At 36.5% G+C, this 26,795-nt stretch overlaps 1 protein-coding gene across 6 annotated transcripts in view; it reads right to left on the reverse strand.

The window, feature by feature from the left end:
• Positions 1–9,440: 9,440 nt before the first annotated feature.
• ODF2L (outer dense fiber of sperm tails 2 like) overlaps positions 9,441–26,795 on the reverse strand; it is a 36,816-nt gene continuing 19,461 nt past the window's right edge. For 3 of the 6 annotated variants that reach the window (XM_037136550.2, XM_053655548.1, XM_053655549.1), the window contains 9 exons: positions 26,204–26,313; positions 25,128–25,263; positions 19,698–19,808; positions 18,340–18,444; positions 16,285–16,443; positions 14,421–14,506; positions 14,177–14,339; positions 11,819–11,944; positions 9,441–9,628 (listed from right to left, as the gene is read on the reverse strand). In XM_037136550.2, the coding sequence (XP_036992445.2) occupies positions 9,500–9,628; positions 11,819–11,944; positions 14,177–14,339; positions 14,421–14,506; positions 16,285–16,443; positions 18,340–18,444; positions 19,698–19,808; positions 25,128–25,263; positions 26,204–26,313 (1,125 nt within the window). In that variant the 3' untranslated portion in view covers positions 9,441–9,499. Of the gene's footprint in view, positions 9,629–11,074; positions 11,141–11,818; positions 11,945–14,176; positions 14,340–14,420; positions 14,507–16,284; positions 16,444–18,339; positions 18,445–19,697; positions 19,809–25,127; positions 25,264–26,203; positions 26,314–26,795 lie in introns of all 6 variants that reach the window. The other 3 variants (XM_037136552.2, XM_053655547.1, XM_053655546.1) reach the window with 2 other exon arrangements.

Below are 26,795 nucleotides of genomic sequence, written 5' to 3' on the forward strand. Positions count from 1 at the left end.
ACTTGATTTTTAACAACATAAGAGAATTTTAACACAAATGGAAAATCAAATAAACAGAGGCGTAGGAAAATAAATGTCAGTTTCAGGCACCACTTGAACTGCTGTCAGCTAAATATTAATGAGAAATAAAAATATAAGCTTTTAAAATTGTGAACAATTATTAATACTACAACTTTAGAACGCCTTATAATTTTCAAAGCATGTTCACACTCCTACTTTAGAATTATAACTAAAATTGAGAGATGACTTGACCAAATGAATATTCATTTGACCACCGATTAACAAGATTTAATTGTTATTACTAGGTGCCAGACACTAGGTAAGCAATGGAGTGGTATAACACAGGTATTAATATTTCCTGCCAGTATCTAATTATTATTTTAGGAAAAGTGCCTAAGTTGCAAATTATTGTAGCATTGGCATGAACAGTTCTATGTTTCAAGAACTTGAATTTTTTCATGGCATTTGGTAGAATAATTCACATCTCGGCATTTGTTGTAAAGTAATAATGAGATGCAGACAAGGAATTGTGCATGATGATACTCACCATGGAAAAATTTCTAACAGAAAACATGGAAACAGCATAACTATCCAACAATGGAGCAATAATTAATGTATTATAGTATATTCAAAAATTATAGAATAATAAGTCCCATTGGTAGTGTGTGAGAATTCTTATTTTACCCCATCTTTTTAATAGTAGAAATTACCTCCTTAAAATCATTGTAGGAAAAAAAAGAGAGATTAGTTTATTTACATTTTTACATTATTTATTTACATTTCTTTGCTAATAAATCTGAACATCTTATAAGTTTTTACTGGCCATTAGAAATTCTCCTCTGATGAGTTGTCTGTGTTTTATCCTTTGGCTCTTTCATCTGATGGACATTCATATTGTATTACTTTGTAAGAGCTCTTTATATTTTGGGTAGGAAAAAGAAAGTCTAGAAATCTTTGTGTCTATTATACTCCCAAGAGTTATACTTGGTGTTTTATGAGCCAATGCATTTAGAGTTAAAATTCTTATTTCTTGAAATGCTTCAACTTCTATTAGTGTTCAGGCTAAAATATAACTTTTCAAGTAAGACAAGACCAAAATAAAAATCAAGTTAGACTTCTAGCATAGAAATAAAAGTGTATGAAGTTTTAAGGTAATTAACTGTGTTTATCTGTACAAGTAAAAAAAACCTTTTTTTAATCATCCTGGACTTTTGGCCAAGATGGAGGTGTAGGTGGAAATACTGTACCTTCTCACACAACCAAATTTAAGGACAACAAAGACTTAGAAATAAAAACACAACCAGAACAGACAGAAAATTGAACTGTACCAAAGTCCAACAACAACGAACCATTCATCCAAAACGGTAAGAGGGGCAGAGTTGGCGTCTGGTGGAGAGGGGTCCCAGCAGGAAGAGGTGGTGGTTGGCAGACCTGGGTGCAGGGAGGAAATGAGCAAACCCAGGGAGGCGCACAAGGAGGCTGTCTGACCATAAACATACATTCGTGCACAGATAAACTAGGCAAAAACAGGCAGTGAGACAACCGTGCAACTCAGGGCCCCAGCAACAAGAAATAAAGACTAAAAGCACCGATTGAAAAAACTTTCAGGGGTTGAGATGCTGGGAGAGGCTCCCAGCCTCACAGGAGAGTTCAATGGAGAGACCCACAGGGTCCTAGAATGTACACAAGCCCACCCACCCAGGAGCCAGCACCAGAAGGGCCCAATTTGGCTGTGGGAAGTGACAGAAGGGAAAAAAATCCCAAGAAGAGTAGAACAAGCACCATTGCTCCCTGTCTGACCCTGCCCCCAAATACAGCATCATAACCCAGTGACGAGTTGCTTCACCCTGGAGAACACCTAAGGCTCTACCCCTCATATGTAACAGGCACGAACAGACCAACACATTATGGCTCAAACAGGAGAACAGATCAAAGCCCCAGAGCCGATACTTCTAAGCGACCAAGAGAGAGCCAACCTATCAGATGCACAGTTCAAAACACTGGTGATCAGGATACTCACAGATCTGGTTGATTTTGGTCCCAAATTAGATGAAAAAATGAAGGTTATACTAAGTTAAATGAAGCAAAATGCACAGGGAACCAATAGTGATGAAAAGGAAACTGGGACTCAAATCAATGGAGTGGACCAGAAGGAAGAAAGAAACAACCAAACAGAAAAGAATGAAGAAACAAGAATTCAAAAAAATGAGGAGAGGCTTAGGAACCTCCAGGACATCTTTAAACATTCCAACATCTGAATTATAGGGGTACCAGAAAGGAAGAGGAACAGCCACCAGTGGAAAACTTGTTTGAACAAATAATAAAGAAGAACTTCCTCAATCTGGCAAAGGAAATAGACTTCCAGGAAATCTAGGAAGCTCAGAGAGTCCCAAAGAAGGTGGACCCAAGGAGGAACACACCAAGGCACATCATAATTATATTAGCCAAGATTAAAATGAAGGAGAGAATCCTAGAAGCAGCAAGAGATAAGGGGACAGTCACCTACAAAGGAGTCTCCATCAGACTGTCAGTGGATTTCTCAAAAGAGACCTTAAAGGCAAGAAGGGGCTGGAAAGAAGTATTCCAACTCATGAAAGGCAAGGATCTACATCCAAGATTGTCCTATCCGGCATAGCTTTCATTTAGAATGGAAGGACAGATAGAGTGCTTCTCAGATAAGACCAAGTTAAAGGAGTTCATCATCACCAAGCCCTTTTATATGAAATGTTAAGGGGACTTATCTAAGAAAAATGAGATAAAAAATATGAACAGTGAAAGGACAGCAAACTCACAGCTATTAACAACCACACCTAAAACAAAAGCAAATTGAGCAGACAGCTAGATCAGGAGTGAAGCCATAGAAATGGAGATCACATGAAGGGTTAGCAACAGGGGAGTGGGAGGAGGAGAGAGGGGGAGAAGATACAGAGAAAAAGTAGCATAGATGGTAGGGAGAAATTACACAGGGGGAGGGCAAGAGTAGTGTGGGAAATGTAGAAGCTAAAGAACTTGTGACACATGGACATGAACTAAAGAGGGAATGTGGGGGGAGGGGGTGTGCAGGTGGAGAGGAATGAAGAGGGGGAAATGGGACAACTGTAATGGCATAATCAATAAAATCAAATAAAATTAAAGATACATATATACCATGTGAATCACCCTATAAAATTATGAAAAAAAATAAAAATAAAATAAATAAGTAAAATCTTTGAAAAGATAGATATTAATTAAACAATTTGTTAATTGGTCTACCACTTGAATTGCTATTGAAATCATATGCAAAGAGTTGGCTTTTATATTGAAAATAAAGGTAATACTCTTTCCTAAAAAAAAATAAAAATAAAAAATGATGGGAAAAGATATCTACTTCACAAAAAATAGTTGCAAAGAAATATACTTTTAGCCCTGGCTGGTGCAGCTCAGTGTGTTGAGTGTATGTCTGTAAATCAAAGGGTTGCAGTTCTATTCCAAGTCAGGGCACATGCCTGGGTTGCAGGCCAGTTCTTAGGCCAGTGGGGGACACACAAGAGGCAACCACACATTGATATTTCTCTCTCTCTCTCTCCTTCCCTTCCCCTCTAAAGATAAATAAATAAAATCTTTAAAAAATAAAAAATAAACTTTTAAGCTTGCAAAAAGTGATCAGTGTATAATTATAATGTTTCTAATCAAATAATGTATGATAGTTAAGGCAGGTTTCATCTTTATAGTTTAAACCACTATCTGTCATCAGTATTAACTTCAACTTATAACAACAAACTAGATATAAAGAGGCTCCTAGAGGTCCTTCCTCCCTTCAAGCCCCATCCCAAACTAAACCAAAGTAAGAACACAAGCAAGGTACTTGAGTTGCTTTTTAAAATAAAGGGAAACTTCACAATTTTAAGATCTCTTAAATACTAAGGAAACAATGTTATTTATTTTTAATATTTATTTGTCTTGGTGGAAGTGTTAAATCTTAAAGTACCACAACAAATTGTAATGTTAAATAAACCAAAACCATTGCATTATACTTGGGATTTAAGCAACTTTCCCAACACAGTAGCGTCAAAAGAAAAGACAACACATGGGATTTTAATTGATTCTTAAAGAAGAAAAAGAAGAGAAATTCCTCTTAGACTATACGAAGAAAGCAGCTGTAAGGGTACCCATTCCACCTTCCTGACTCACTCCCAATACCAACTCTTTCACTTTTTCCACCGTGGCCTCTGGAACATGTCTGACTATAAACAAGGTCTTCTGTACCCTGTGTCTCATCAGTCTCTTCCTCTGTCTAAAAGGAAAACCAACCCCTTACCTGGGAATCTGCTTCCCTGGCAACCCTCCAGTGAAAGCTATTCATTCTCCTAGACTGTATACATTTCTCCACCTTCCTTGGGCAAATGCCCTTACTCTACTTGGAAGCTCAGAGCTATAAAGGCGATATCACCATTCCTCCATCTATCCATCCAGCAAATATGTACTAGTGCCTGCTATGCGCCAGGCTATACAATTGCAAAGCATCATAGAAATCAAAATCCCCTGAGACAAATAATCACACACACACACAAAATAATTGCCAATTGTCAAAGAAAAGAATAAATAATAAGGTATATGAGAAAATGAGTACAATTTAGTCAGGCCAAGAGTTGGAGGGAAAGCATTTCAAGATGAGAAAAAAAAAAAAGAATGAACTCGGTTTTCAAGGAACAAAGTTCAACTGGACAGGTGGGGCAGAGGTGGTATGAGGAGTGGAAGTGTGCAGGGCCTTGAGGCCACGCACCTGAGGGCCAGAACATGCGGGGCCTGGAGGGTGATGCTGGGGACCTGGCATCTGGTTCTCAGTGCAATCAGAAACCATCGTTAGGTTTTTAGAACTTCACTCCTTATCACAGTGATCTACTTATGTGTGCACATTTAATCAGGATGCTTCTTCAGCTCTACCCCAGTTCCCTCCAAATCTTATGTAGTTTCAACATCCCAGATTTCTCAGTTACTCAATGTCCTGGACTCCAGTGACCTCATCTCCACCTCAGGTAGGCTTCTGCTTGTTCCTTGTCCAAACTACACCACCTCGAGAAATCAAGTTCCAATATTTCATTCTCTGACTATAGCCTCCCGCCAACCCTACTCTTCCACTCCCCATACCTACCAGGTCCGTCCTCCAACCTTTAAAATTTTATCCGAATAGAAACAAATGGAAAAGTAACACAATTTTATTAGAATAAGTAAAAAAATTATTCTTATTTCTCCCATCCCTGCCCAGGCATTTAGCATTTAGTCTTCTTTACACCTACCTCCATGCTGATACCCACATATGTGAACTTATAAACAAATAAAGAGCTGCTTGTTTGATTACAAAGAGTGAATCATGCTGAATACATAATTCTGTGACTTTTCTTAACCTAGAAATAAAAATCACAAACAACTCTTAAGGTCAGGGGATTGATTTCATTCTTTAAATTGCTGCACATTATTCAAGGTACAGATGCTGCCTGCGGGTACCCCTCAATGGGGATTTCTCTTGTTTGCTGCAACAAACTTGCTGATTCTGGAAAACCTTGAAGTGCGCTCTTCGGTGGAGCACACTGCTTCAGTTTTTATAGCTGGGAAAAGAACTCATACCTGCAGCCAGAAACGTCTGGGAGCAGAAGGGTTTCCCACAGCACGTTAGCAGAGGGTACCAGGTCTCAGGCCTCTGAGAACTTGAGCCATCATGCCTTTCACCACTTGGTTTGCAGCTGCCCAAGAGTATTCAAGGCAGCCTGCAGGCAGGTATTGAAGGCACCACAACCATAGGTAGGCAAGGATAATTAAGACTCACTTATGGGGCTTGGAAAGAAAAGATGGCCAGCAGAACAGAAACCAGAAGTGGGACCAATGAAAGAAACACAAGAGAATTTTAATGAAAATATAATGGAATCGCGTACTACAAAAGACTTTCAGGAACAAAAACTAAACAAACATGATTTCTTTAGAAAACAGAAAAATATCAAACAGAAAAAGAGAATGACTGCCCATGAGAACCAAATCAGTGGTCAGAAAAATCGGGTGGAAGACTGTACCTCACAGGAAAGCCGGTGACAGATACCCTTAGGAAAAAGGCAAGTTGCATGGAGGTCAGGTCCAGCCAATGAAGCAAACAGGAGAAAAGGAACATGTGGAGAGGTAACAATCATGTGAACAGTGGAAGAAAACTTTTAGAACTTAAGAAAGTCACGAGGCCTTGAATATCAAGAGTGAAGAGAAATCCTGGCAGCCCACTAGTGCTGTGGGGACAAGAGTGTTCTGGGACACTCCTGTGGGAAGCTGGAAGCAAAGACACTGCTTAGGGACACCAGGGCCCTGACACTGGGCCTCCCAGACACTGAGTTTGGTTCTCATACCAGACAGCCCAGTGTCTGATTAACGCTTCACAGGGAAACACAAAGCACAGAGATTTTTCAAGTTCCTCTAGGGTCTGGTAAACTTCCTTTGCCATCCTGTGTCACTGGTGTCTGAGTACCAACCCCAGGGACTTTGCAAGAGTCTTTCCTTTTGCAAATAACAAAAAAAAGCAACATTAATATTGTTAGCAAATGTTGGGGGGGGAAATGCAGTGTTACTGAAATTACTATATGTTACTATTTTTAAAGTATTCTTATTGATTATGCTATATCAATAGCATTTTCCTCCCTTTATCCCCCTCCGCCCTGCATCCCCCAACCCTCCAGTAATCTCCCTCCCTTAGTTCATGTCTATGTGTCATACATATAAGTTCTTTGGCTTCTCCACTTCCCATACTATTCTTAACCTCCTCCTATTTTGTACCTACCAATTATGCTTCTCATTCCCTCTACCTTTCCCCCATTCTCTCCCCTTCCCCTCCCCGTTGATAACCCTCCATGTGATTTCCATTTCAGTAATTCTGTTCCTGTTCTAGTTGTTTGCTTAGTTTTTGTTTTTGTTTTTTTAAGTTCAGTTGCTACTTGTAAGTTTGTTCTCATTTTACTGTTCATAGTTTTTGATCTTCTATTTCTTAGAGAAGTCCCCTTAACATTTCATATAATAAGGGATTGGTGATGATGAACTCCTTTAACTTGACCTTATCAGGAAGCACTTTATCTGCCCTTCCATTCTAAATGAAGGCTTTGCTGGATAGAGTAAACTTGGATGTAGGTCCTTTCCCTTTCATTACTTTGAATCCTTTTTTCCAACCCCTTCTTGCCTACAAGGTTTCTTTTGAGAAATCACCTGAGAGTCTTATGGGCACTCCTTTGTAGGTAACTGTCTCCTTTTCTCTTGATGCTTTTCAGACTCTCCTTATATCTTGAGTAACTTATGATGTGTCTTCATGTATTTCTTCTTGGATTCAACTTCTTTGGGAATCTCTGCATCCTGGACTTGCATGTCTAGTTCCTTTGCCAGATTGGGGAAGTTTTCCTTCATTATTTGTTCAAATAAGTTTTCAATTTTTTGCTCTTCCTGTTCTCCTTCTGGCACCCGTGATTCAGATGTTGGAACATTTAAAGATGTCCCAGAAGTTCCTAAACCTCTCATTTTTTTGAATTCTTGTTTCTTCATTCTGTTCCAGTTGGATGTTTATTTCTTCCTTTTGTTCCAAATCTTTGAGTTCATTTCCCTCCCTTCACTATTGGTCCCTGTTTATTTTATTTCACTTTGTGTAGCCTTCATTTCTTCCTTCATTTTGTAACTGAACTCAATCATTTCTGTGAGCATACTGATTACCATTGTTTTGAACTCTGCATCTGATAGGTTGTGTTACTTAGTTCTTTTTTTGGAGTTTTGATCTGTTCTTTCATTTGGGTCATATTTCTTTGTCTTGGTGCATCTGTTATATTGTAAGGGGCAGAGCCTTAGGTATTTGCCAGGGCAGGGCAACTCACTTCACTGCATAGTGACACTGTATGTGGGGAAGGGTCAGAGAGGGAACAATACTGCTTGCTCAGCTCATGCCTCACTTTCCATCACTTCCCAGATTGTGCTCTTTCAGATGCTGACTCACAATTGGGTGGTTTTGTGTATGTTCTAGGACCCTGTGGGCCTCTCCAATGAACTCTCCTGTGAGGCTGGGAGTTTCTCCCCTGCCACAACCTCCACAGGTTTTTACAACCAGAGATTTTGAGGCTTTACTTCCCGCACTGAAACCCTGGGTTGTGTGGTCTGTCTCACTCCCCAGTTGTTCCTCTCAGCTTATCCACATACAAATGTGGAAAATCTCATCCACGCCTATCTCTGTACATCCTACCAATTGGGATGTTATATTTCTTCTCTAACTCCTCTCTGTACATCCTACCAATTGGGATGTTATATTTCTTCTCTAACTCCTTGATTGTTAGACTTGCATGCAGTTTGATTTTCTGGCAGCTATGGTTGTTATCCTTCTTTTGGTTATGAGAGGAAGCGAAGTGTTTCTACCTATGCCTCCTTCTCAGCTAGAATTCCCCCCTGAAACTACTATATTTTGCTATTTTAAGAAAAATACTATGAAGCAGTTGGGTTATTGGGAAGTAAGCCCCTGTAGATGAAATGGAGGTCTTACATGTGAGGGGACCAGACGAAGCAGAGTCTCATTCCTGGTGGGAGAAGAAGACAAAATGTCTTGCAGAGTCTGAGCTCTGTTCATAGGCTGGACTGCACAGCACACAACTTGCCTCTTTGAATGATCTTTTGAAACCTGGGTATTCTTTGAAGAAACAGCTTTCAAGTCACTGTCTGAGAGGAATCACTATTACACAACCCCTTGTCAACTACCTCCATCCCCTTTTATAGCACCCTGTCGTGGCATGCACCGTAGGAGATGATGGGAAGCAAGTTCTTGGTGTCTCCTCTACGGCATCTCAGAAATAATGCCCCATCCTAAAGCTTCTTATTGAGCGTGCTTATTTTGATCATCTCATGTGAGTTGGCCATGGGACAACATCTTCTCAAATTTCAGTTTGTGCTTAACAGCTATGATTTTAAGTTGTATATTTAAAACCTCACAGAAATTATAAGACATCTTTGCATATACTTAAAACAATATTAAGTACATCAAGACACGGAATATCTTTAGAAAGTCTATAAATAAGCCATTATTAAACATTAATACCCAGAATATCTTCCTTTATTATATTAATACATATATATAGCAATGCAATGATATACATTCTTTAAAACCATGTATTTGGCTCATAATTAGCATAGCCTTATAACAAATTCATTTGGATGGTAGCTACAAACACACAAATAATGATTCTGCCTTCTTTTGTGTATATATAAAAAATATTCTAAAAATCAAAACAGAAATTAATCCAGAGCTATGTGAAAATTATCTAGCAAAAAAAAAGAATGCTAACATCCATTTTGTTTTGTTTTAATTGGATAATAAATTATGTTTAAAAAAAATCTTTACATAAAAATTCTAATACCACCATCTACAAATCATAAAGTATAACAACAGATGGTATCTATTTTTTACCTAATCATTTTCTAGACTCACAGTAAAAATCTATTGCTTATAGAAAATAAATTCAACAATTTATCCAAACATTGTTACATAAGAGGTTTTAAGAAACTGTAAGTAATTCTTAATACTCTCACTTTGATTCTCCGACTTTTCAAGACAATGTTGTATTTCTTTTAAACATACTTCCTGATGTTGTGCTTTCTAAATAAAAAAAGAAATAAAGATAATCAATAATGACATTCATATTAAAGAATAATCATAATATAAAAATGCATATACAATACTTGATGGCATGATTTTAATTTTTTAAAAGAAAGAGTCCTAACATTGGATGTATTTATTAAAATCTGGAATAACTAAAGCACATACATGGATGATATTTACTGTGATATAATTTGTTGTAATACATATTCACTTATGCCCAAATTATTACATATTTAACATGGTTAACTTAATAAATGGGTTTTATTGAAAACTGTTGTAATTAATTTCTCACATTTTAACATGACATTTTAATACTAGTTTTTGCCATTTTTATCTACCTAAGAATTCTTACTTATTACCATTAAAATTGCTTTTGCTGTTTTAAAACTGGACAGAATTCTAGTTTTTATACTATAAATATTTTGCTTTTAGAATCCTTGATATAAAGAACTTAATATTATAGGTGCCTTTTATTTGAAGAAAAATGTAAAACCTAATATATATTTTTTAAATATTCAGTTCATATAAATTTCCAAGTAGATCTGTTCTACTTGGAAATATTTTAGACAGACAGGCTGCAAATAATATTTAGCTTCCAACTAAACTGCAGACACCTTGAGAAGAAAAGCCTTTTATCTCCTGACCATCAGGTATTCAGTAATACTGGACGCCTTCCTCAGGTGAAGAAGCAACGTGCTAGGCTGGGCTATACAAAGCCGCAGAATGAATACAGTGAATCTCTGTGGAATATCCATTTTACTCAACATTTTGGAGGGAAAATACTAAGACAAATACACATATTATTGGGTAGAATGCAAAATGTGCATCTATTCTAGGATAACACATAAGACTCCAATCTCATTTCAGGCTTCGGGAAGGGTGGCCTGAGTCTGGCATCCACTCTGCCCCGCACTGGAACACCTGGGCAGAGAGTCTGAGGGGGCCGCTGCTGTGGGCAGGGTACTGTGGGAGACCCTGGGCACTGTCACCTAGGAGACAGGCTCTCAGGGTGCAACGATCCAACTGGAGCTAAGGAGTGTACACAAAAATAAACACTGAACTGCCCCCTGAACTGTCCCCTTGAAGGGACAGGACACATAAACTCATTTTTCAGCTATGTCAAAACTATGCTTAGAATTCTAGATTTTAACTACTGTAAAAATTATCAGGTTTAATAAAACATCAAATCTTACATCTATTCATTCTGGCAGCTTTAGCCAAGTACTGGGAGCTATTGTAGCAGAATCTATCTCGGCTTAGTGTACTTATTTTATTTTTTCAGAAGCTTTAACTACACAAAAAATAATGCATATATTTACAATATCATCAACTCTGATGGTGAATAAAAAAAAGTTTAGGAATAAAGAGAAGGCCTGTGCTAAATTCAAAGTGATAAAAATTAAACTAATATCACATGTCAAAAAAATCATTCAACTTTTGAACCTTTCAGATTTTCAATTTTTCACACACTTGGAAATGAAAAATTTGTTTTCGTGGAGTCTCCAGCTCCTGGAAAAAATAAAATATCATTATTTTATATGTCATTGTTAAGTAGAGAGTTTTCAAGTAATTTAGTCATGATTCGAGCTAGTTTTCATAGCAGCTGATGGCAGTTGGCCACTTCATGAACATTTAGGAAAAACTATTAGAAGACTAATTGAACACAGCCAGTTTGGTATTTTCACTTCGTGGCTGCATGGACCAAAACAAAGCATGCATCTTGTGTGCAGTTACAACAACAGTGAATATTTACTTAATGCCAACTTATAACTTTCTAAAATACAATATTCATTATTTAAGGCAGGTATCAAACTCTAACTCATAACAATTGCTTAAACTATATATACCTTAAAAAGGAAAAGTTCACACAGAAAAAAATAAGTAGATTATATCTGTAACTTTCATTAAGTAGCTGTCATGCAAAAGTAATATGTAGGGAAAGGACCTGATGAAGCTTTAGGGGAAATGTAGAAGCTACAAAGAAAGAGGATAATAATTTTTTTGGCATAATACTGACATTTATAATTTTTGTGATTTATATTATTTGTTATTTGTAATAGTATCAGTAAAGAAATAGCCCTGATTTCCCTTGCTGTGTACTTTAACAGTTTAAGTAAACTAACAAGATAAGAATGTTAAATGTTAATTTATTTTTTTGTGAAAATACATTGCCATACTAATACTTACACTGTTTATTTTGCAAACAAGTTGATTTTGCTCTTCAATTTTCTTTCTAAGCTTAGTTTCCAGATCTAGTATTTTAATTTGTAAAGCCCTCTCTCTAGATGACATTTTCTGTACTTCTTCAGAAACCTGTAATTTTCATTAAAAGAGTAAAGTAACTAAACGTGCTTTCTTTAAAGTATAATTTAAAGCCCTGACATAGTTATCCTATACCTCCACTTTCCAAACAGATATTAACTGGTGCTAGACAACTTAATTAGAACATGTTTAAAGTTGTTCTCTCATAAAGAAGCACAGGTAGTAAGAGTATCTGCAAAATAGAAGAGGGGCATGCATTTGCACTGCTCCGTGACGTCAGGGGGGCTTTCTCCAGCACAGTATTTTTATGCCTTACTGAGGCCACTTTATGTTTCACAGTATTTATATTTCCCATGGTGTCTAGAGTGGTGCTGGAACACAGGCTTCTTATTCATTGCTGGATATAGACTTGGGTAGATCAGGGCACGTGGTATCTGCATTTCACACACACAAGGGATTGATTTTTCATTCATTTACTTTCAAAATGGTCTGAATTTGAGTTCTCATTTATCTCTGACTTTTTATTTAGTAGAAAGTCTAGCTTACCTGTGTTCATCCAAGGACTCAGATATGTGGGGGCCTGTTTACAAGAATGTTGGGCTGGGGCCTGAACAATGAGAGCAGAGGCAGGAACTAGTTCAGAACAAGGAGCTAGTGGGAAGGACTGTCCTCTAATCTAACACCTACGAATTCCATTCTAAGCCATGATAAAGTGATTTACAAAGATGTCCTGTGTACAGATTCTGAGCCCTCATAACAAATGTCCCCACCCGTGACCATGTCCCTCAGGGTGGACGATGGTGAAAGTGTAGTGACAACACTCCTCACAGGACAGGAACTGGGGACAGCTCCACTGTCCACTGCAGCAGGAGAGAAAGGACAAGACGCACACATCTCTGGGGACTCTGAAAACTTTCAAGTAGGCACCTGAAAGCACGTAGCATTTCCAAAGTCCACTTAGGCTGAACCCCAGGTAAAGTCGCTTTTTATTTTCCTCCCAAAGGTTGGTAGTGCTGAGAAATCTGGATTATAATTCTACCACTGGCAGTAAATTTTACTTAGCTTTTATTCAATGATGTGTTTTTCAATATCAATTTAAATCAGTTTCTCAGTGTTAAATGATATATATATATATATATATGTATATATATATATATATATATGTCACTTGCAATGTAAAAGCCACATATCAAAGATATCAAATTTTACCTGACACATGTGGAATGGCCATTAGTAAACTTTGGAAAGACCACGGGTAGAAGAGAGTTTAAAGGGAATGATTCAGAATTTGGTATTAGACATGTTAAGTTTGAGATGCCGCTGTTAAGTGAAGATGTCAAATAAGCACCAGAATGTGTGAGGCTAGAATTCAGGGGATAGAGAAGTGAGGGGTGTGGATATCCATCTGAGAGTCATCAGGGAACAGATGATCTCTTTTTAGCATCATTCAGTCCTGTGAGGAAACTCATCATCCCCATTTTATCAATTAAGAAACTAAAGTTTAGGGAAGTAACTTGTGCTGGGTCAGGGTATAATGTACCAGAGATAATTCAAATACAGTTCCTGCTGGACACCAAAGCCCACCTCATGTCCTTTCAAGAATACATTTCCAAATCATAAGTTTACCTCTTCTTCGAGATCTCCCCAAATCCTTTCTCCTCGCCCCTGGGTTGAACAACCTTGCACCCTGACTCCACTGTAGCACCTGCATGCTGGATGCCGCTGGCTTTGTTCACGGTACCTCCCCCCCAGGAGCCACGTGTGTCCTGAGGGCTGAGGCCAGGTCTTACTCATCTTTGCATCTCAATGACTAGTAGACACAGAGTAAGATATTTATGAAATGCTAACCAGATGGGTTTAACTGGAATTTAGTTCTTAAATGTATTTATTTATGCAATAATTTTTCCCAAAAGGGAGTTGAGCATTACAGCTCACTGGATCCTAATTGAAACCAAAGTGTTCAATAATTTTCACATTAGCTTTGGTTTTATTGTTTTAAAAGGGAAGTGGAGGGAGAATGAATATTCCTTCAAAGTGTTTTCCATCCTACTCCTTACCCTGCCACATCACCATTATCTGGTAAAGCAACACTGGACCAGTAATGTATCTGTTTGACTGGAAAAGGCAAAACTAGGTAAAAAACAAAAATGTAATTGCTCCCTTTACCCTGTCATCAGGATGAAAACAATAACTATAGGTCTGGCAAGATGAGACATTGTCTGTTTAAAAAAAGGACTCTTTGGTAAACTAATTAAAAAGTTTCTAAATAAAGGCCCTCTGTACCTTTTGTCTCCCTTCTTCTAAAGTGGCCTCCAGCTGTCTAGCCAGTGCTGTGCATTCCGCAGACTTCTCTTTAAACTGAAGGTTGCTCTGCTTAAGACATTCTTCTTGGTTCTCCAGCTTCTTTTCAAGCTCTTTATTTTCTGCATCCATCTGTTCTAATTTTCTTTTTACAAAAACATATATTTTAAAATTATAGTGCATAGAAATGAAGGTAACACCAATTCTAAGTCAATTTAATACTTACTGTTTAAGGTTTTCACATTTCAACTGAATAAGATAATTTTCTTCCTCCAGAGAAAGCTTTGTCAGAAGGTTGTGATTTCCATCAAACTGAAAGAGGAAAAAAATTTTTCTTAGTTATTTTCTTTATAATCCATTTCTGAAGAAATGTGTAAGTTTTATTGTTAGAACAGTTAGAAAAAACAAGAAGGCAGCCCTGGCTGATATGGCTCAGTGGGTTGGAGAATCTTCCCATGACCGAAAGGCTGTGGGTTCCATTTCCAGTCAGGGCCCAGGCCAGGGGTGAGGGCTTGATTCCCGGTCTGAGGACCTACAATCCCTGGTCTGGGTGACTATGAGAGGCTACCAACTGATGTTTCTCTCTCACTCGGATGTTTCTCTCTCTCTCTCCAACCCACTCCCCTTCTTTCTCTAAAAGCAATGAAAAAAATGTACTTGGATGAGAATAAAAAATTTTTAAAAACCAAGAAGGTATAAATATTATTATTACTCCTATACACAGAGACACCAAAAAAAATTACACTGTTAAAATACAAGTTAAAAAACTATGGTTCCTCATGGAAAATCATCTACTACAAATTTTTCTGAAAGATGGCAGTTAAAAAATATTATGAAAAATGTTTTATTGCAAAAGGACATTTATTAAGTGTGAAGACTTTTAAAACTGTAGAATATTTAGGGTTCCTCTTATAGTTTTTTGTTGCACCTAAATAGTGATTGATAATAGAATATCTGTGAAGTTGTAATTATGAGTAAAAACCATATTTCTGAACGTGAATTAAATTAACAAGGAAGTCAATGGAAGCTACACTTGCCTTGCTAAATAGAATGTGCTTCCCATTGCTTTAAAGCTGTATTTAATTAAATAATCTCAGAAGCAATGAAATTTCTCAAAATTTCAATTAGTAACTTAGGTTATCTATGTAATTTGACATTGTCCTAGACAATGTTCTTTAAAATCTCAAGAATTTAAATTCAGCAAAGTTTGGTTTGCATGTTTTTAAAAACAGGATGCATTTCCAAATTAAAATTCAAACATTTGGAGGATAGGAAATCATTCCTAAAAATATTTAGCAAATGAAGAAAAATAGTTGCTATCATCCTTAGACATGCTTCTTTGACAAAAAAAAAAAAAAAAAAAAAAAGTACTTGATTAAAACATATATTTAGCCCTGGCTGGTGTAGCTCAGTGGATTGAGTGCAGGTCTGTGAACCAAAGGATCACGGTTCGATTCCCAGTCAGGGCACATGCCTGGGCCGCAGGCCAGTTCCCAACAGGGGATGAATGAGAGGCAACCATACATTGATGTTTCTCTCCCTCTCTCCTTCCCTTCCCCTCTAAAGATAAATAAATAAAAATTTAAAAACATATATTTACTAAATGCTTACGATGTGCTTTGTACTGCATTAGAAGATGGCTATATGGTAACTAACAGGGCATCTGTGATCCCTGTTCTAATGAAGTAAAGACGTTTATGTCAAAAAAATTAGAAATAATCCAAATAAAGTTGATGCACAATTCTAATTAAAATAAATTATAATAATTTAGATTATCCTGACATAAGAAATATGTATTTAAACATGGCACTGCTCCTCCTCTTATGCTTTTACAATATCCTCAACTGTCTAAATAAAGATTTGTATGTGTAAACTGAATCAGGAATTCTGGTTACATTTTTTTTACCATAAAATACTAAAAGAATAGCTCGCAAAATAATATTACAGTATCTGCATAAAACTGGTATTTTATCAACTGATTTAGATGAGAGCAGAATCAATCAGTCTCTGACATGAGTGCCCTCAACTGGTGAAATCATTCGTAGTGTTTCCTTAACACATCAGCAAAAGTGAGGATGACGGCTGGACACCTGGCCCTGCAGCTCCCTAAGGGTGTGGGCCTGGTCTGCACATCTGCCCTTGTGGTGCTGCAGCCTCTCCTGACACTCCCGAAGCCTCCGTTCGGCCGCCGTCAAGGACTCGCGGATGCGCTCTACCTCCTTCAGATGAGACTCCATCTGGCCTCTTATCTGAGTTGCAGCATTAGGGAGATAAGGGCAAGGATCAGCATTAATGTTTTACTATCTTAAATACTAGTTATGCCTATAATACATATTTTAGGTATAATGATTTTAAACAAGAGGATTCCACTAAATATGAATAAATATTAGGTTAGTCTCTGCTAAATCAGAACATAAAACTCAAAAGGGGGCTATACTTTAATTAGTTTTCAAAAAGTTTGTTGAATAAATGAATATAGTAATATTAGCTTGCAGGGAGAATATTTAACCTACTTAGGAAAAGAAACCTTTGATTCCTGTCATTTATATTCCAGTGTAGACATTACTAATACAGCAGGTATGGTAGTTTTCCACTATCCAACCATCGGTCTGAAGTAACTATCACCTTTTTGTCATTCAACCTGTAACTGAGATATTTCAATTAAAGCGGCCTCGCTGCACTCATCTTCATCCAAATCAATGGAGTTTACTGTATATTATTTACAGAGAGCTAATATTATCTGTCCTCAGTAGACTATTTCATTGTTAATGTTATTACAAAGTAAATGCCTCTAATTTTATCTATGTTAATTTCTCTGGCCACTGCAGTTCCTCAGCATGGCACTTTGGCAGAGACATGACAAGAAGCAACTCTAAGATGCAGACACACGGCACCTAGGATGTCCACAGGGAGGAAAGCAAGAGCTGGCCTCCTTCCCTGACCCAGGAACCGCCTAGGGCCACTAGGCAACATCTGGCAGGCTTAACGCAAAAGACACAACTAGGACAAAGCGCACCTCCCCAAACATCAAAGAGCCTGTGAGAAAATGAGGGGATTTAAAATAGTCGGAAAATAAACAGAACTATTTCATTTAAAAAATGACTTTTCTGGATCACTACCAGTAAGAAACCACTGTGACCTCACAGTACCTGAAAAACTCAGGCTCTTGCTCCATCTGCCTTTCAAAAAGGTTTTTAAAATAGGCTTTTATTTACAGTGCCGCCTAGCAAAAGAGAAGACATTTGCATTGGTATGTCTCAGGAGAAAAAGAGACCAAGAGACAAGCAATGATTTCTTCTCTAGTTTGCTAAAAATAGGAAAAGCAATTCTAAGTAAGTAGTAAGCTGCACTTTGAAGGGTTACCTATCTACCTCTGTTTAACAGGCAGAATGCCCGCTCTGGCCGACCCCTTCACACTGTGCCTCACTTGAACTTCTCAGTCCCAAGATACTGGGGAAACCCAGCGCCAGCAGTCACCTTATTACACTCAGTTGGAACTGAACAGGAACATCCCATGACCTCTCCAGCCAGGAGCTAGCGTCCTCCGGCTTGCACTGCTTCCTCACCAAACATGAAAAGACCCAAAATGGGATGCGGTTTCATTTAAGGACTTAAAAATATTCACAAAAACATCATAACCTGCCAAACTGGCCTTCCTCTCATTCTGTTGCAATAGGGTGAAAAAAAGGAAATGATGAGGTTTTTAATATTATTTTTCTTCCAACAAAGCATTTAGAAGAGAATATTTACTTTGCTCTTTTAGACACAAAAGACCTACGACCAGAGAAACAAGGTGAAATTAAAAATTAGAAGTATTCAAATTTGCATACTTATGGTTGATGAAGCTCAGTGAAAACCATTTTTCTGAGCTATGTAAGTCTGATCTTGAGTAAGAAAAACTAAATGTTTATGCTATTTTCCAAATATTCAGGAAAAAGTGAAAAAACAGTCCTACAAACAAACACCATTTCAAGCCTGGAAGAAACATTATTTCCTCAGTAAACAAACTCCTACAAAGATTGAGAACAGATAATTCTTAGGTCTAAACTAGAGAAAATGACTATAATGAAAGATATTTGTATAATATTCATAAAGTATAGAGTATAAATCAAATATCATTTTATTATTTAAAATGTCAAACTTACCTTCTCTAATTTTTTATTTTTGTTTTTTGTTATTAGGTTATTTTCACTTAGCAAATTTTCACATCTACTTTTCACCATTTCAGCTGCTTCTTGCAACTTCTGTATCTGAAAATAGAATATATTATTAGAGTAATGTATTATTTTATCATTAGGATGAAATAAAAAGCTAAATACTCGAATTTCAATTTTGAACAAATCGTTATTTCCCTTTCAGTACCTCGGCCTGTTTCTCTAACGTTACTTCTTCCTTAAACATGGGGATCACTCAATGCTCTCCTCCAATCTATAATCTTTTTATGATTTAACTGTCTTTTCCCATCAACACTCAAAGACTCTTCCCTTGAGCTCCGCACGTTAAAGAGATCTTCATTTGCAGGTTAGAGTCACAGAGAATCAACCTCTGGTTCAAAGTAGCTTTCGTACCAACTATTTTACCCTACAAATCAAAATCTGCTCCAAAGATACCTGACTGAGTACCATATACAAGGCCCAGAGCCTAGAATATGGTAGCTCACGCAAAATATTCCTAAGGGACTAAACCCAAACAACCAGCTGGGAGACCCAGGTGATGGTCTCAGTATGGTGAGCCACAGACCTCCACTGCCTTCATTCCCACCCCGATCTGCATGACTCACTGGACAGCTCAACTCCATTTTCCCATCTGAACCACCCACATGCAGCCTCTTCCGACTTACCTACACTGTGCTCCCCTTAAGCTTTTACCTTTTGCTTGGCACTCTTCAATTCAAATGTTCGCTTCCAGTGAAATCTAACTCTTTATTGGGCAGTTTGTTACCCATCACTGACAGACCTGCACAAATCCCATCTTTCTCGCTAGGTTTTTTCTTAAATAGTACATCTCCAAAACATAAGCTTTTCTATAAATTATCATTGAATACATGCTCCATTCCATATATTATCATATATTCTTTCTAGATATTTCTTGGGAGTAAGTCTGAATTACAGTTTATTTATTGGGAAAAGAGAAGTATTGGGCTTTAAGGGCCATTGAAAAAAGTTGTTATTCTAAATCAATACCATTCAATATACAAGATATCGAAAACTATAAACAAGGTTAACAAGATCATACACAGGTTTACATTACATCTATGTAATTAATTTTGGATCTACTTTGAGGAATATCCAACACATACATAGCAATGTCTGAATCAGAAATCAGCAGAATCATCTATTTATAAAAGTATTTAGGACCTTAAGAAACATTTGGGACATAACATGTTCTATCACAAATAAGAGCCTCATGTTTCTTCAGTTCTGTTTAGTTAGATCTTAAACAAACACGGTGTTTTACATTGTCTACCAAATTTAACAAACAGTAAAATAAATGCAGTGGTCACCTGAGTTTTATACACGTCAATAAGTGTCTTCTGTTGTTTTTCTACCTCTTGCAATTCTAAGAGCTCCTTTTCAACAGAGACAACCTCATCCTTCAAAGTAGCAAGTGTCGTCTAGCAAGGAACATACGAACAGATATTACAAATCATTAAAATTCATGTGCACTCCAGTGCTATAGGATTATAAAAACATAAGTCATTTACCAACACAGTTAACAGAATAATTATTTTTGACTATATATGATTATCTAAAAAATTTAAGGATTTCAAAAATTAGTGATACTTATCAACAACTTTAAACAGTTTATATAAGTAAGACCTAATTTTAAAACTTTTAACACTTAGTGACAAAAAAAATGACATGGAAAATGGAGCAGGTTCCTAGCTGGGAAGACGCAAACCAGTTTTTTCCAAATCAATAAAAGTTTAATGCAATTTCAACCAAAAGTGTAACAGTTGGGGTGGGGGGGGTAACAAAACTAATTTTAAATTCATATAGAAAGATAAATAGGAAAGACTAATACAATTTTGAAGGGAATACTAAGTGGAGAATGTCAGTACTTATTAGATATTTAAATGTATGAAGAACTAAAATTAAGATACTAATATAAGAATATAGAGATCGATAGAATAGAAGATGAAAAGTAACTAAAATTATATTTATTATATAACAAAGGTTGGATTTTTAAGTCAATGGGGAAATATGGGTCAGTAAACAATGGTAGTAACACATCATTTAACTATTAGAAAAAAATAGATTATTTGCCTAATCCAACACTATTTTCATATTTGTTAAAAGTAAAAAAACAGAACTATAAAATTTTTCACAGAAAATATTATTGGATATATAGATAGCAAAAACCCTACTAAGCATAACAACAAAAGAAGATATCAACAACTATAAGGATCTGAGATTTTACCCTCTAAGTTTACAAGTTAGATTAGCAGTTTCATGGATGCCCAACGGCAGGCATGAGACTCCCAGGTCAGAGACACGGGTCATTATGACCCCTGGCAGTAGCAGTAGCCAGGTATCAGCATTTGTGTTTGTCTCTAAGCCCCAGTTCCCACAGGGCAACACAAAGAGGCTGCCAGATGACACCTGTACATATAGTGGAATGCATGATGGAGGAGCAATGCTGAGTTTAGGTACTTGAATCTCTTATAACAGGAGTCATCACGTCCACCCTTTGGTAGAAGGAAACATCGCTATGTTCCAGGCATTTGGAAGCAAGCATCACTGTCTTTGTCTACATATACACCCTTGAAAAGACAGCCTGGATCCGCTGGCAGTCAGTGCCTCTGCTTGCAAGACACGTGGAAATAGAGAGACTCCCAACAGAAGCCATGAGAATTAAATATATATATATATACACACACACATAAATATACATACATACAATATACATATATGTGTATATATATCCAAAATTTCATAGTCCCCCCAAAAGTTTCAAGAGGCAAGCAAAATTTGAAAAAAGTAATAAATTATGATAAAAGATAATATCCTCAATATATGGAATTTATATATGTTAATTAGGAAAAAGGACATAAAAGATAATGAATAGGTAACTCAAAAAAGCAGAAATATGCATCAGCAATGAATATATAAAAAACGTTTTCTATTCATTAAAAAAATGCCCTGGAGACTGGATAGTCTTCTAGTACCGAAAAAGACAAAAATTCTTTCCTTTGTAGAGCTTACATATTGCATGTATATATAGAGAAAAACAAGGGGTAGATGGGACCAAAAAAAAAAGAAGCCAAGACTAAGAAGTGAAATATATCATACATAAAAGCAAGAGAGGAATGAAAAGTTGGGGGTGGGCCAGAGAGGCCTCCTGAGAAAGGGACTCTTAAACAAACACCAAAAGGAAGTGCGGCTCTGAGGGGAGAAGAGTCCTGTGGAGAAAGGCAATGGTGGGCGACGTCCTGACCAGTCAGGGAAAAGCAGCAAGGCGGCCATGTGGCAGAAGGGAAAACAAAAATGGGAGGAGAGGAGGTGTGAGAAGTAGTGCGAAGCCAGATGGTGTAAGGCCCCGTAGATGTTTACTCTATCCGCCAAGATACCACTGGAGGGTTCTGAGTGACATGGTTACATTTTTACAGAAACGACTTTACTGCTACACTGAACGCTTATTGCAGGGTCAAGGACAGAAGCAAAGAGCTAGCAAGTCAGTGAAATGAGCAGAGGATGGCGGCTTGAACCAGGATAATGGCAGGGGTGCTGGTGAGAAGTGGCCCAAGCCTGGATATATTTGAAGTAGATTCGCTGACAGACTGGAAGCAGATGTGAGAGAAAGCAGTCAAGGATGACACCAAGTAAAAGAAAGGGTGACTGCCATTGAATGACATGAGGATAGTGTAGGAGAAACTATTCTGAGGAGTGCAGGAGGTCTATTTTGGACAAAAAATTGCAATATCAATTAAATATCCTAGTGGTGATTTCCAGTAGGCAGTAGAATATATGTATGGAATTTAAATATCCTAGTGGTGATTTCCAGTAGGCAGTAGAATATATGTATGGAATTTAAATATCCTAGTGGTGATTTCCAGTAGGCAGTAGAATATATGTATGGAATTTAAATATCCTAGTGGTGATTTCCAGTAGGCAGTAGAATATATGTATGGAATTCGGGGACAGAGCCCAGGCTAGAGATGTAAATGTGTAAGCCTCTAAGGTATAGATGCTATTTAAGGGATGAACAGTAGATGAGATCACCTATTAAATCTGAAGAGATTTGTTTCAAATTGCCTAATACTGGAAAAATACAGGGACCCATTTATGATGGATAATTTAGAAACATATCCCACCAACATTAAAAATGGGCCAATTCCACTCTAGAAATGTATCTGAAGAAAACCGATATGCAAAAAAGGTTCAAAGGAACTACCCACATTTTTAATTACAAAAAAATGGAAATAGCTCAAACCCCCAAAAGTTATGTACATGCTAACATAGTAACTTTAGTTATCTCTGTTGTGAGCTTACAGGTGATTTTTTTTTAAGAATTTATTTTTATTTTTATTTTTATTTTTTTAATTGGCACTAAAACTATTCTTATTTCTTTTATTTTTTAAATTATATTCTTATTTTCTGTAACTATTTTTTTATTTCATTGATTATGCAATTACAGTTGTTCTATTCCCCCCTTCATTCCCCTCCACCCTGCACTCCCCTCCCCCACCATTCCCCCCTTTAGTTTATGACCATGTGTCTCAAGTTCTTTAGATTCTATATTTCCCCTACTATTCTTGCCCTCCCCGCTGTCTATTTTCTACCTACCATCTATGCAACTTATTTTCTGTACCTTCTCCCCCCATCTCCTCCTCCCACTCCCCTGTTGCTAAGCCTTCATGTGATCTTCATTTCTGTGGTTCTGCTCCTAATCTAGCTGTCCTTTTAGTTTGCTTTTGTTTTAGGTGTGGTTGTTAATAACTGTGAATTTGCTGTCCTTTCACTGTTCATCTTTTTTATCTTCTTTTTCTTAGGTAAGTCCCTTTAACATTTCATATAATAAGGGCTTGGTGATGATGACCCCCACCCCCACATACAGAGTCACAACCCAGCAACCTGGGTGGCCCCGCCCTGGTAAACAACTAAGGCTCCACTCCTCATACCTACAGGTGATTTTTATTTTGTTCTCATTTTGTGCTTTTCTGTTTTTCCAACATTCCATAATAAATAACTAGAACTTTCTAACCCTCCAAATAAATTTTTCTTTTTTTTTCAATAGAGGAGGTCAGTCACTGGGTCTTAGAAGCAATACCAGCTAACTTCTTTTTTATTTCAATCTTTAAAATCTAAAATTATTCTGAAGTCATTAAAAGTAACAAAACATGACATCTAGGCAGTTTTACATTACAAATAACATGCCAAACATACCTCAATTTTTCTTAAACAAAATCCAGAAAATAATGTATTAAAAGTACATGTTTCTGAGTTATTAAAAGAAAATATAAATTCTAACAATGATTTTATACCTATATAATTTGCCATTAATTCTACTACCATGTAATTAAAAACCAGATTTATAATGAATGAAATATCCTTCTAATCCTTTCTTCCTGAAAGATATTAAGGAAATTAAGAGAATAAACACAATAAATAAAATTCCCTCTTCCTAGATGAAACATTTATAGCACTTATTCAATAAATATTCATTGAGAAATAAGTATATGCCACACCTTCCCTGGGCATCTTCTGCATACAAACATGGGAGCTTATAAGGAGAGCTTCATCCTAAATGAGAAGATTTGGGGAGGGGAGTAGATTTTGAGCTGACCTTTAAAGGAAAGGTAGAATTTAGACACTGAGTAAAATAGCATTCCACACTGTAAGGCTAGTAAAGCTATAGGAATCGATACAGAAAAGCATGAACAAATGGCATGAAATGAGTATTCGTATTTGGTTAGAGCTCAGGATAACAGTATACTACACTCCCTCGTCTCCCTTGCAGCTATGTGGGGTCATTTGCCTAAATAAGTAGAAGAGCCTAGTGGTATGAAACTTTCAGCAAGCTTCTCTAAAGGAGAAGAGCTGGAAAAATGAAAGGGAGATAATCCATCATTTTTCCTCCTTTCATCTTGATGCTTGAAACTTGGCTACAATGGCTGGAGCTCCAGCAGCCTTTTTAAATTGTGAGGATAAGATTCACAGCCTAAGAATAGCAGAGAGCTAAAAATAGAGGCTAGGTTATCTGATGCTGCATCAGCTCTGAACTGCCAACTCTGGCTTTGTTTTACATGAACAGCTTCGTTTCAATTTTCTATTTACTGTCCTCCAAAATTAACATTATGAATGTTATGAATTAACATTGTGAAACTGAGAGTAATGCCATTGCTTTTAGTCAGGTGATGTGCATCTCTGATTGAGAACTCAAATTGTTCTCAGAAAATATAAAAGCTTCTTCCGATCTCTTTTCTGGTACATGTACAAACCAATCACCCCGTGGACTTGATTAAGTTGGAACATTCTTTCTGGTTATGAAGCAGCCAAGAACATACTTTCTGGTTTCAAACAGACCATGGCTGAGGTTATACCCTATCATACCATGATACCTAGAAATAATCTCATGCATTAAAGTTAATGTAATTTTGGATTGTTCGCTTAGCTGAAATTGGAAAGTAAATACATTTTTTTAGGTTGAGACAAACAAACAGTTATTCAACTTCTTAAATCTTATTTAATACTGCTGAAAATAATTTTAACATGTATCTTTGTACATAACTTTAAAATTTAATACCTATATACAAATGTGTGTGTGTGTGTGTGTACACGGAGGTTACCTATTATAATGACACTTAAAACTCTGAGAAACAAAGGACGCAATGAGACAACAGCATCATATTAAACATACTGTTATTCCAAACTACTTGTACTAAGAGGATGAAGCTGTCATTACACAACACACACACACAAACATATGATACCTTTAATTTTGTATTTTCAAGATTCAGACTTTCACTTTCATATTCAATTGACTGAAGTTTTCTAAGAATCTCTTCACATGAATTTTTTCCATTGTCCTCCATTTTCTTCAGGTCTTCCAAAAGATTATTGATTTGCCTTTATTAAATAAATGATATATTTTGTAAGATTATTAAAATTTTCACCCAAATAATAAATGCATCATAAGTGTGTTTCCGAAGTTATTTTGGTAGATGTGCTGTTTCAAAAGTTAACGGAACTCACAGCACAAGGGAAATAGGGAGCAATCATCTATATAAAGTTCCTACCCAAGTAACCTTGATTAGAAATAACTACCCACTGATAATGCCAATGAAAAATTACACAATATTCTCTTTGCTATTCAATAAAAGATTTAAACTATCATCCATATATGTCTGTCTATCTCTCATTCACACACATACAATTTTGGGGCAAAGGTTAAATAAAGGATCAAGCGAGGCAATAATTAATCTTTCAAAGCAAATTATCTGTGCTAGTTTTCAATAATAATACTGAAGAAATATACATAAAATAAGACATTTAAAAGCAAATATGCAGAGTTCACTGTTTATCAATAATATATTTTAAAACATAAAATATATGTATTTTTATAACTGATTTTCTTTGTTATGCACTTAAAGCATTTTAAGGAATAATAATTTGGAGGGTTTTGAAGGCATTTATGCTTTTCTTATAAAGTGTAGTATGATAAATTCTTACTTATACATCCTCGTTTAGTAGAAAATACTACTTCCACTTTAATACAGTTAGTTTTAATATTTACTGCAAATAATAGATGACATATAGTCAAATACCAACTATTAACTTACAAGTTCAAAATTTCAAAATGTGAACACCAAAGTACTTTTAATGGATAATCATTGTTGTTGTATTTTTAGAGTAAGAAAATTTTATAGAACTATAAATAGAAAAATATCCAATCATGCTGACAACACCTTTACCACTTGTACTCCAGAAGAAGCAAAATACAAGCCATGCAAAGGAAAAGATCTGAAAACAGTTATTACAAAGTAAAAAATTCTAAATTTTCTCTTACTTTTTCATTGTCTCAATCTGAACTTCCAATTCAGTTTTTTCTATTACAATTTTCTCATAATGACTTTTCCAGGCATTGGAAGCTGAAATTGCTTCAGACAACTTGGCTTCCTAAAAAACACACAAAGTACTCATCTTGTAATTTAATAACACTTTGGTTTTGTTCAGTCCCCTAATCACAAATATGTTATAAACAAGGAAACATCCTGTAAAGCATGAAACTTTTGTTATAGAAAATTACAGTGCATGACTCTGAATGTAGCAAGACTTTAAACTTCAATAATACCTTCATGTTACTATTATTTTATAAGCACATAGTGGCAGTTCCAGCTTGAAACTTTAAGGCCGTTGCTGTAATTGTTTTCAAACATTTCCAAATTAATGAAGATGATTCCCTACTGACTGTACTTTTCATTTTTCATTCTATATGTATAGAAGACACAACCACATAAGCATCAAAGGAGAAAGAAACCCCCGGTGTACATAGGAACTACCTGCAATTCCATAATTCCACAGCATTTAATAATGCAGCCTTATTTTACAATGATGTCTATCTGCTTTGTAGAGGTCACCCCACTGGCCTCCGAACACTG

The sequence above is a fragment of the Artibeus jamaicensis genome, unplaced genomic scaffold, assembly GCF_021234435.1.
Source record: "Artibeus jamaicensis isolate MK-2021 breed Jamaican fruit bat unplaced genomic scaffold, CSHL_Jam_final scaffold_1019, whole genome shotgun sequence".
In the NCBI taxonomy this organism is placed as follows: domain Eukaryota; kingdom Metazoa; phylum Chordata; class Mammalia; order Chiroptera; family Phyllostomidae; genus Artibeus; species Artibeus jamaicensis.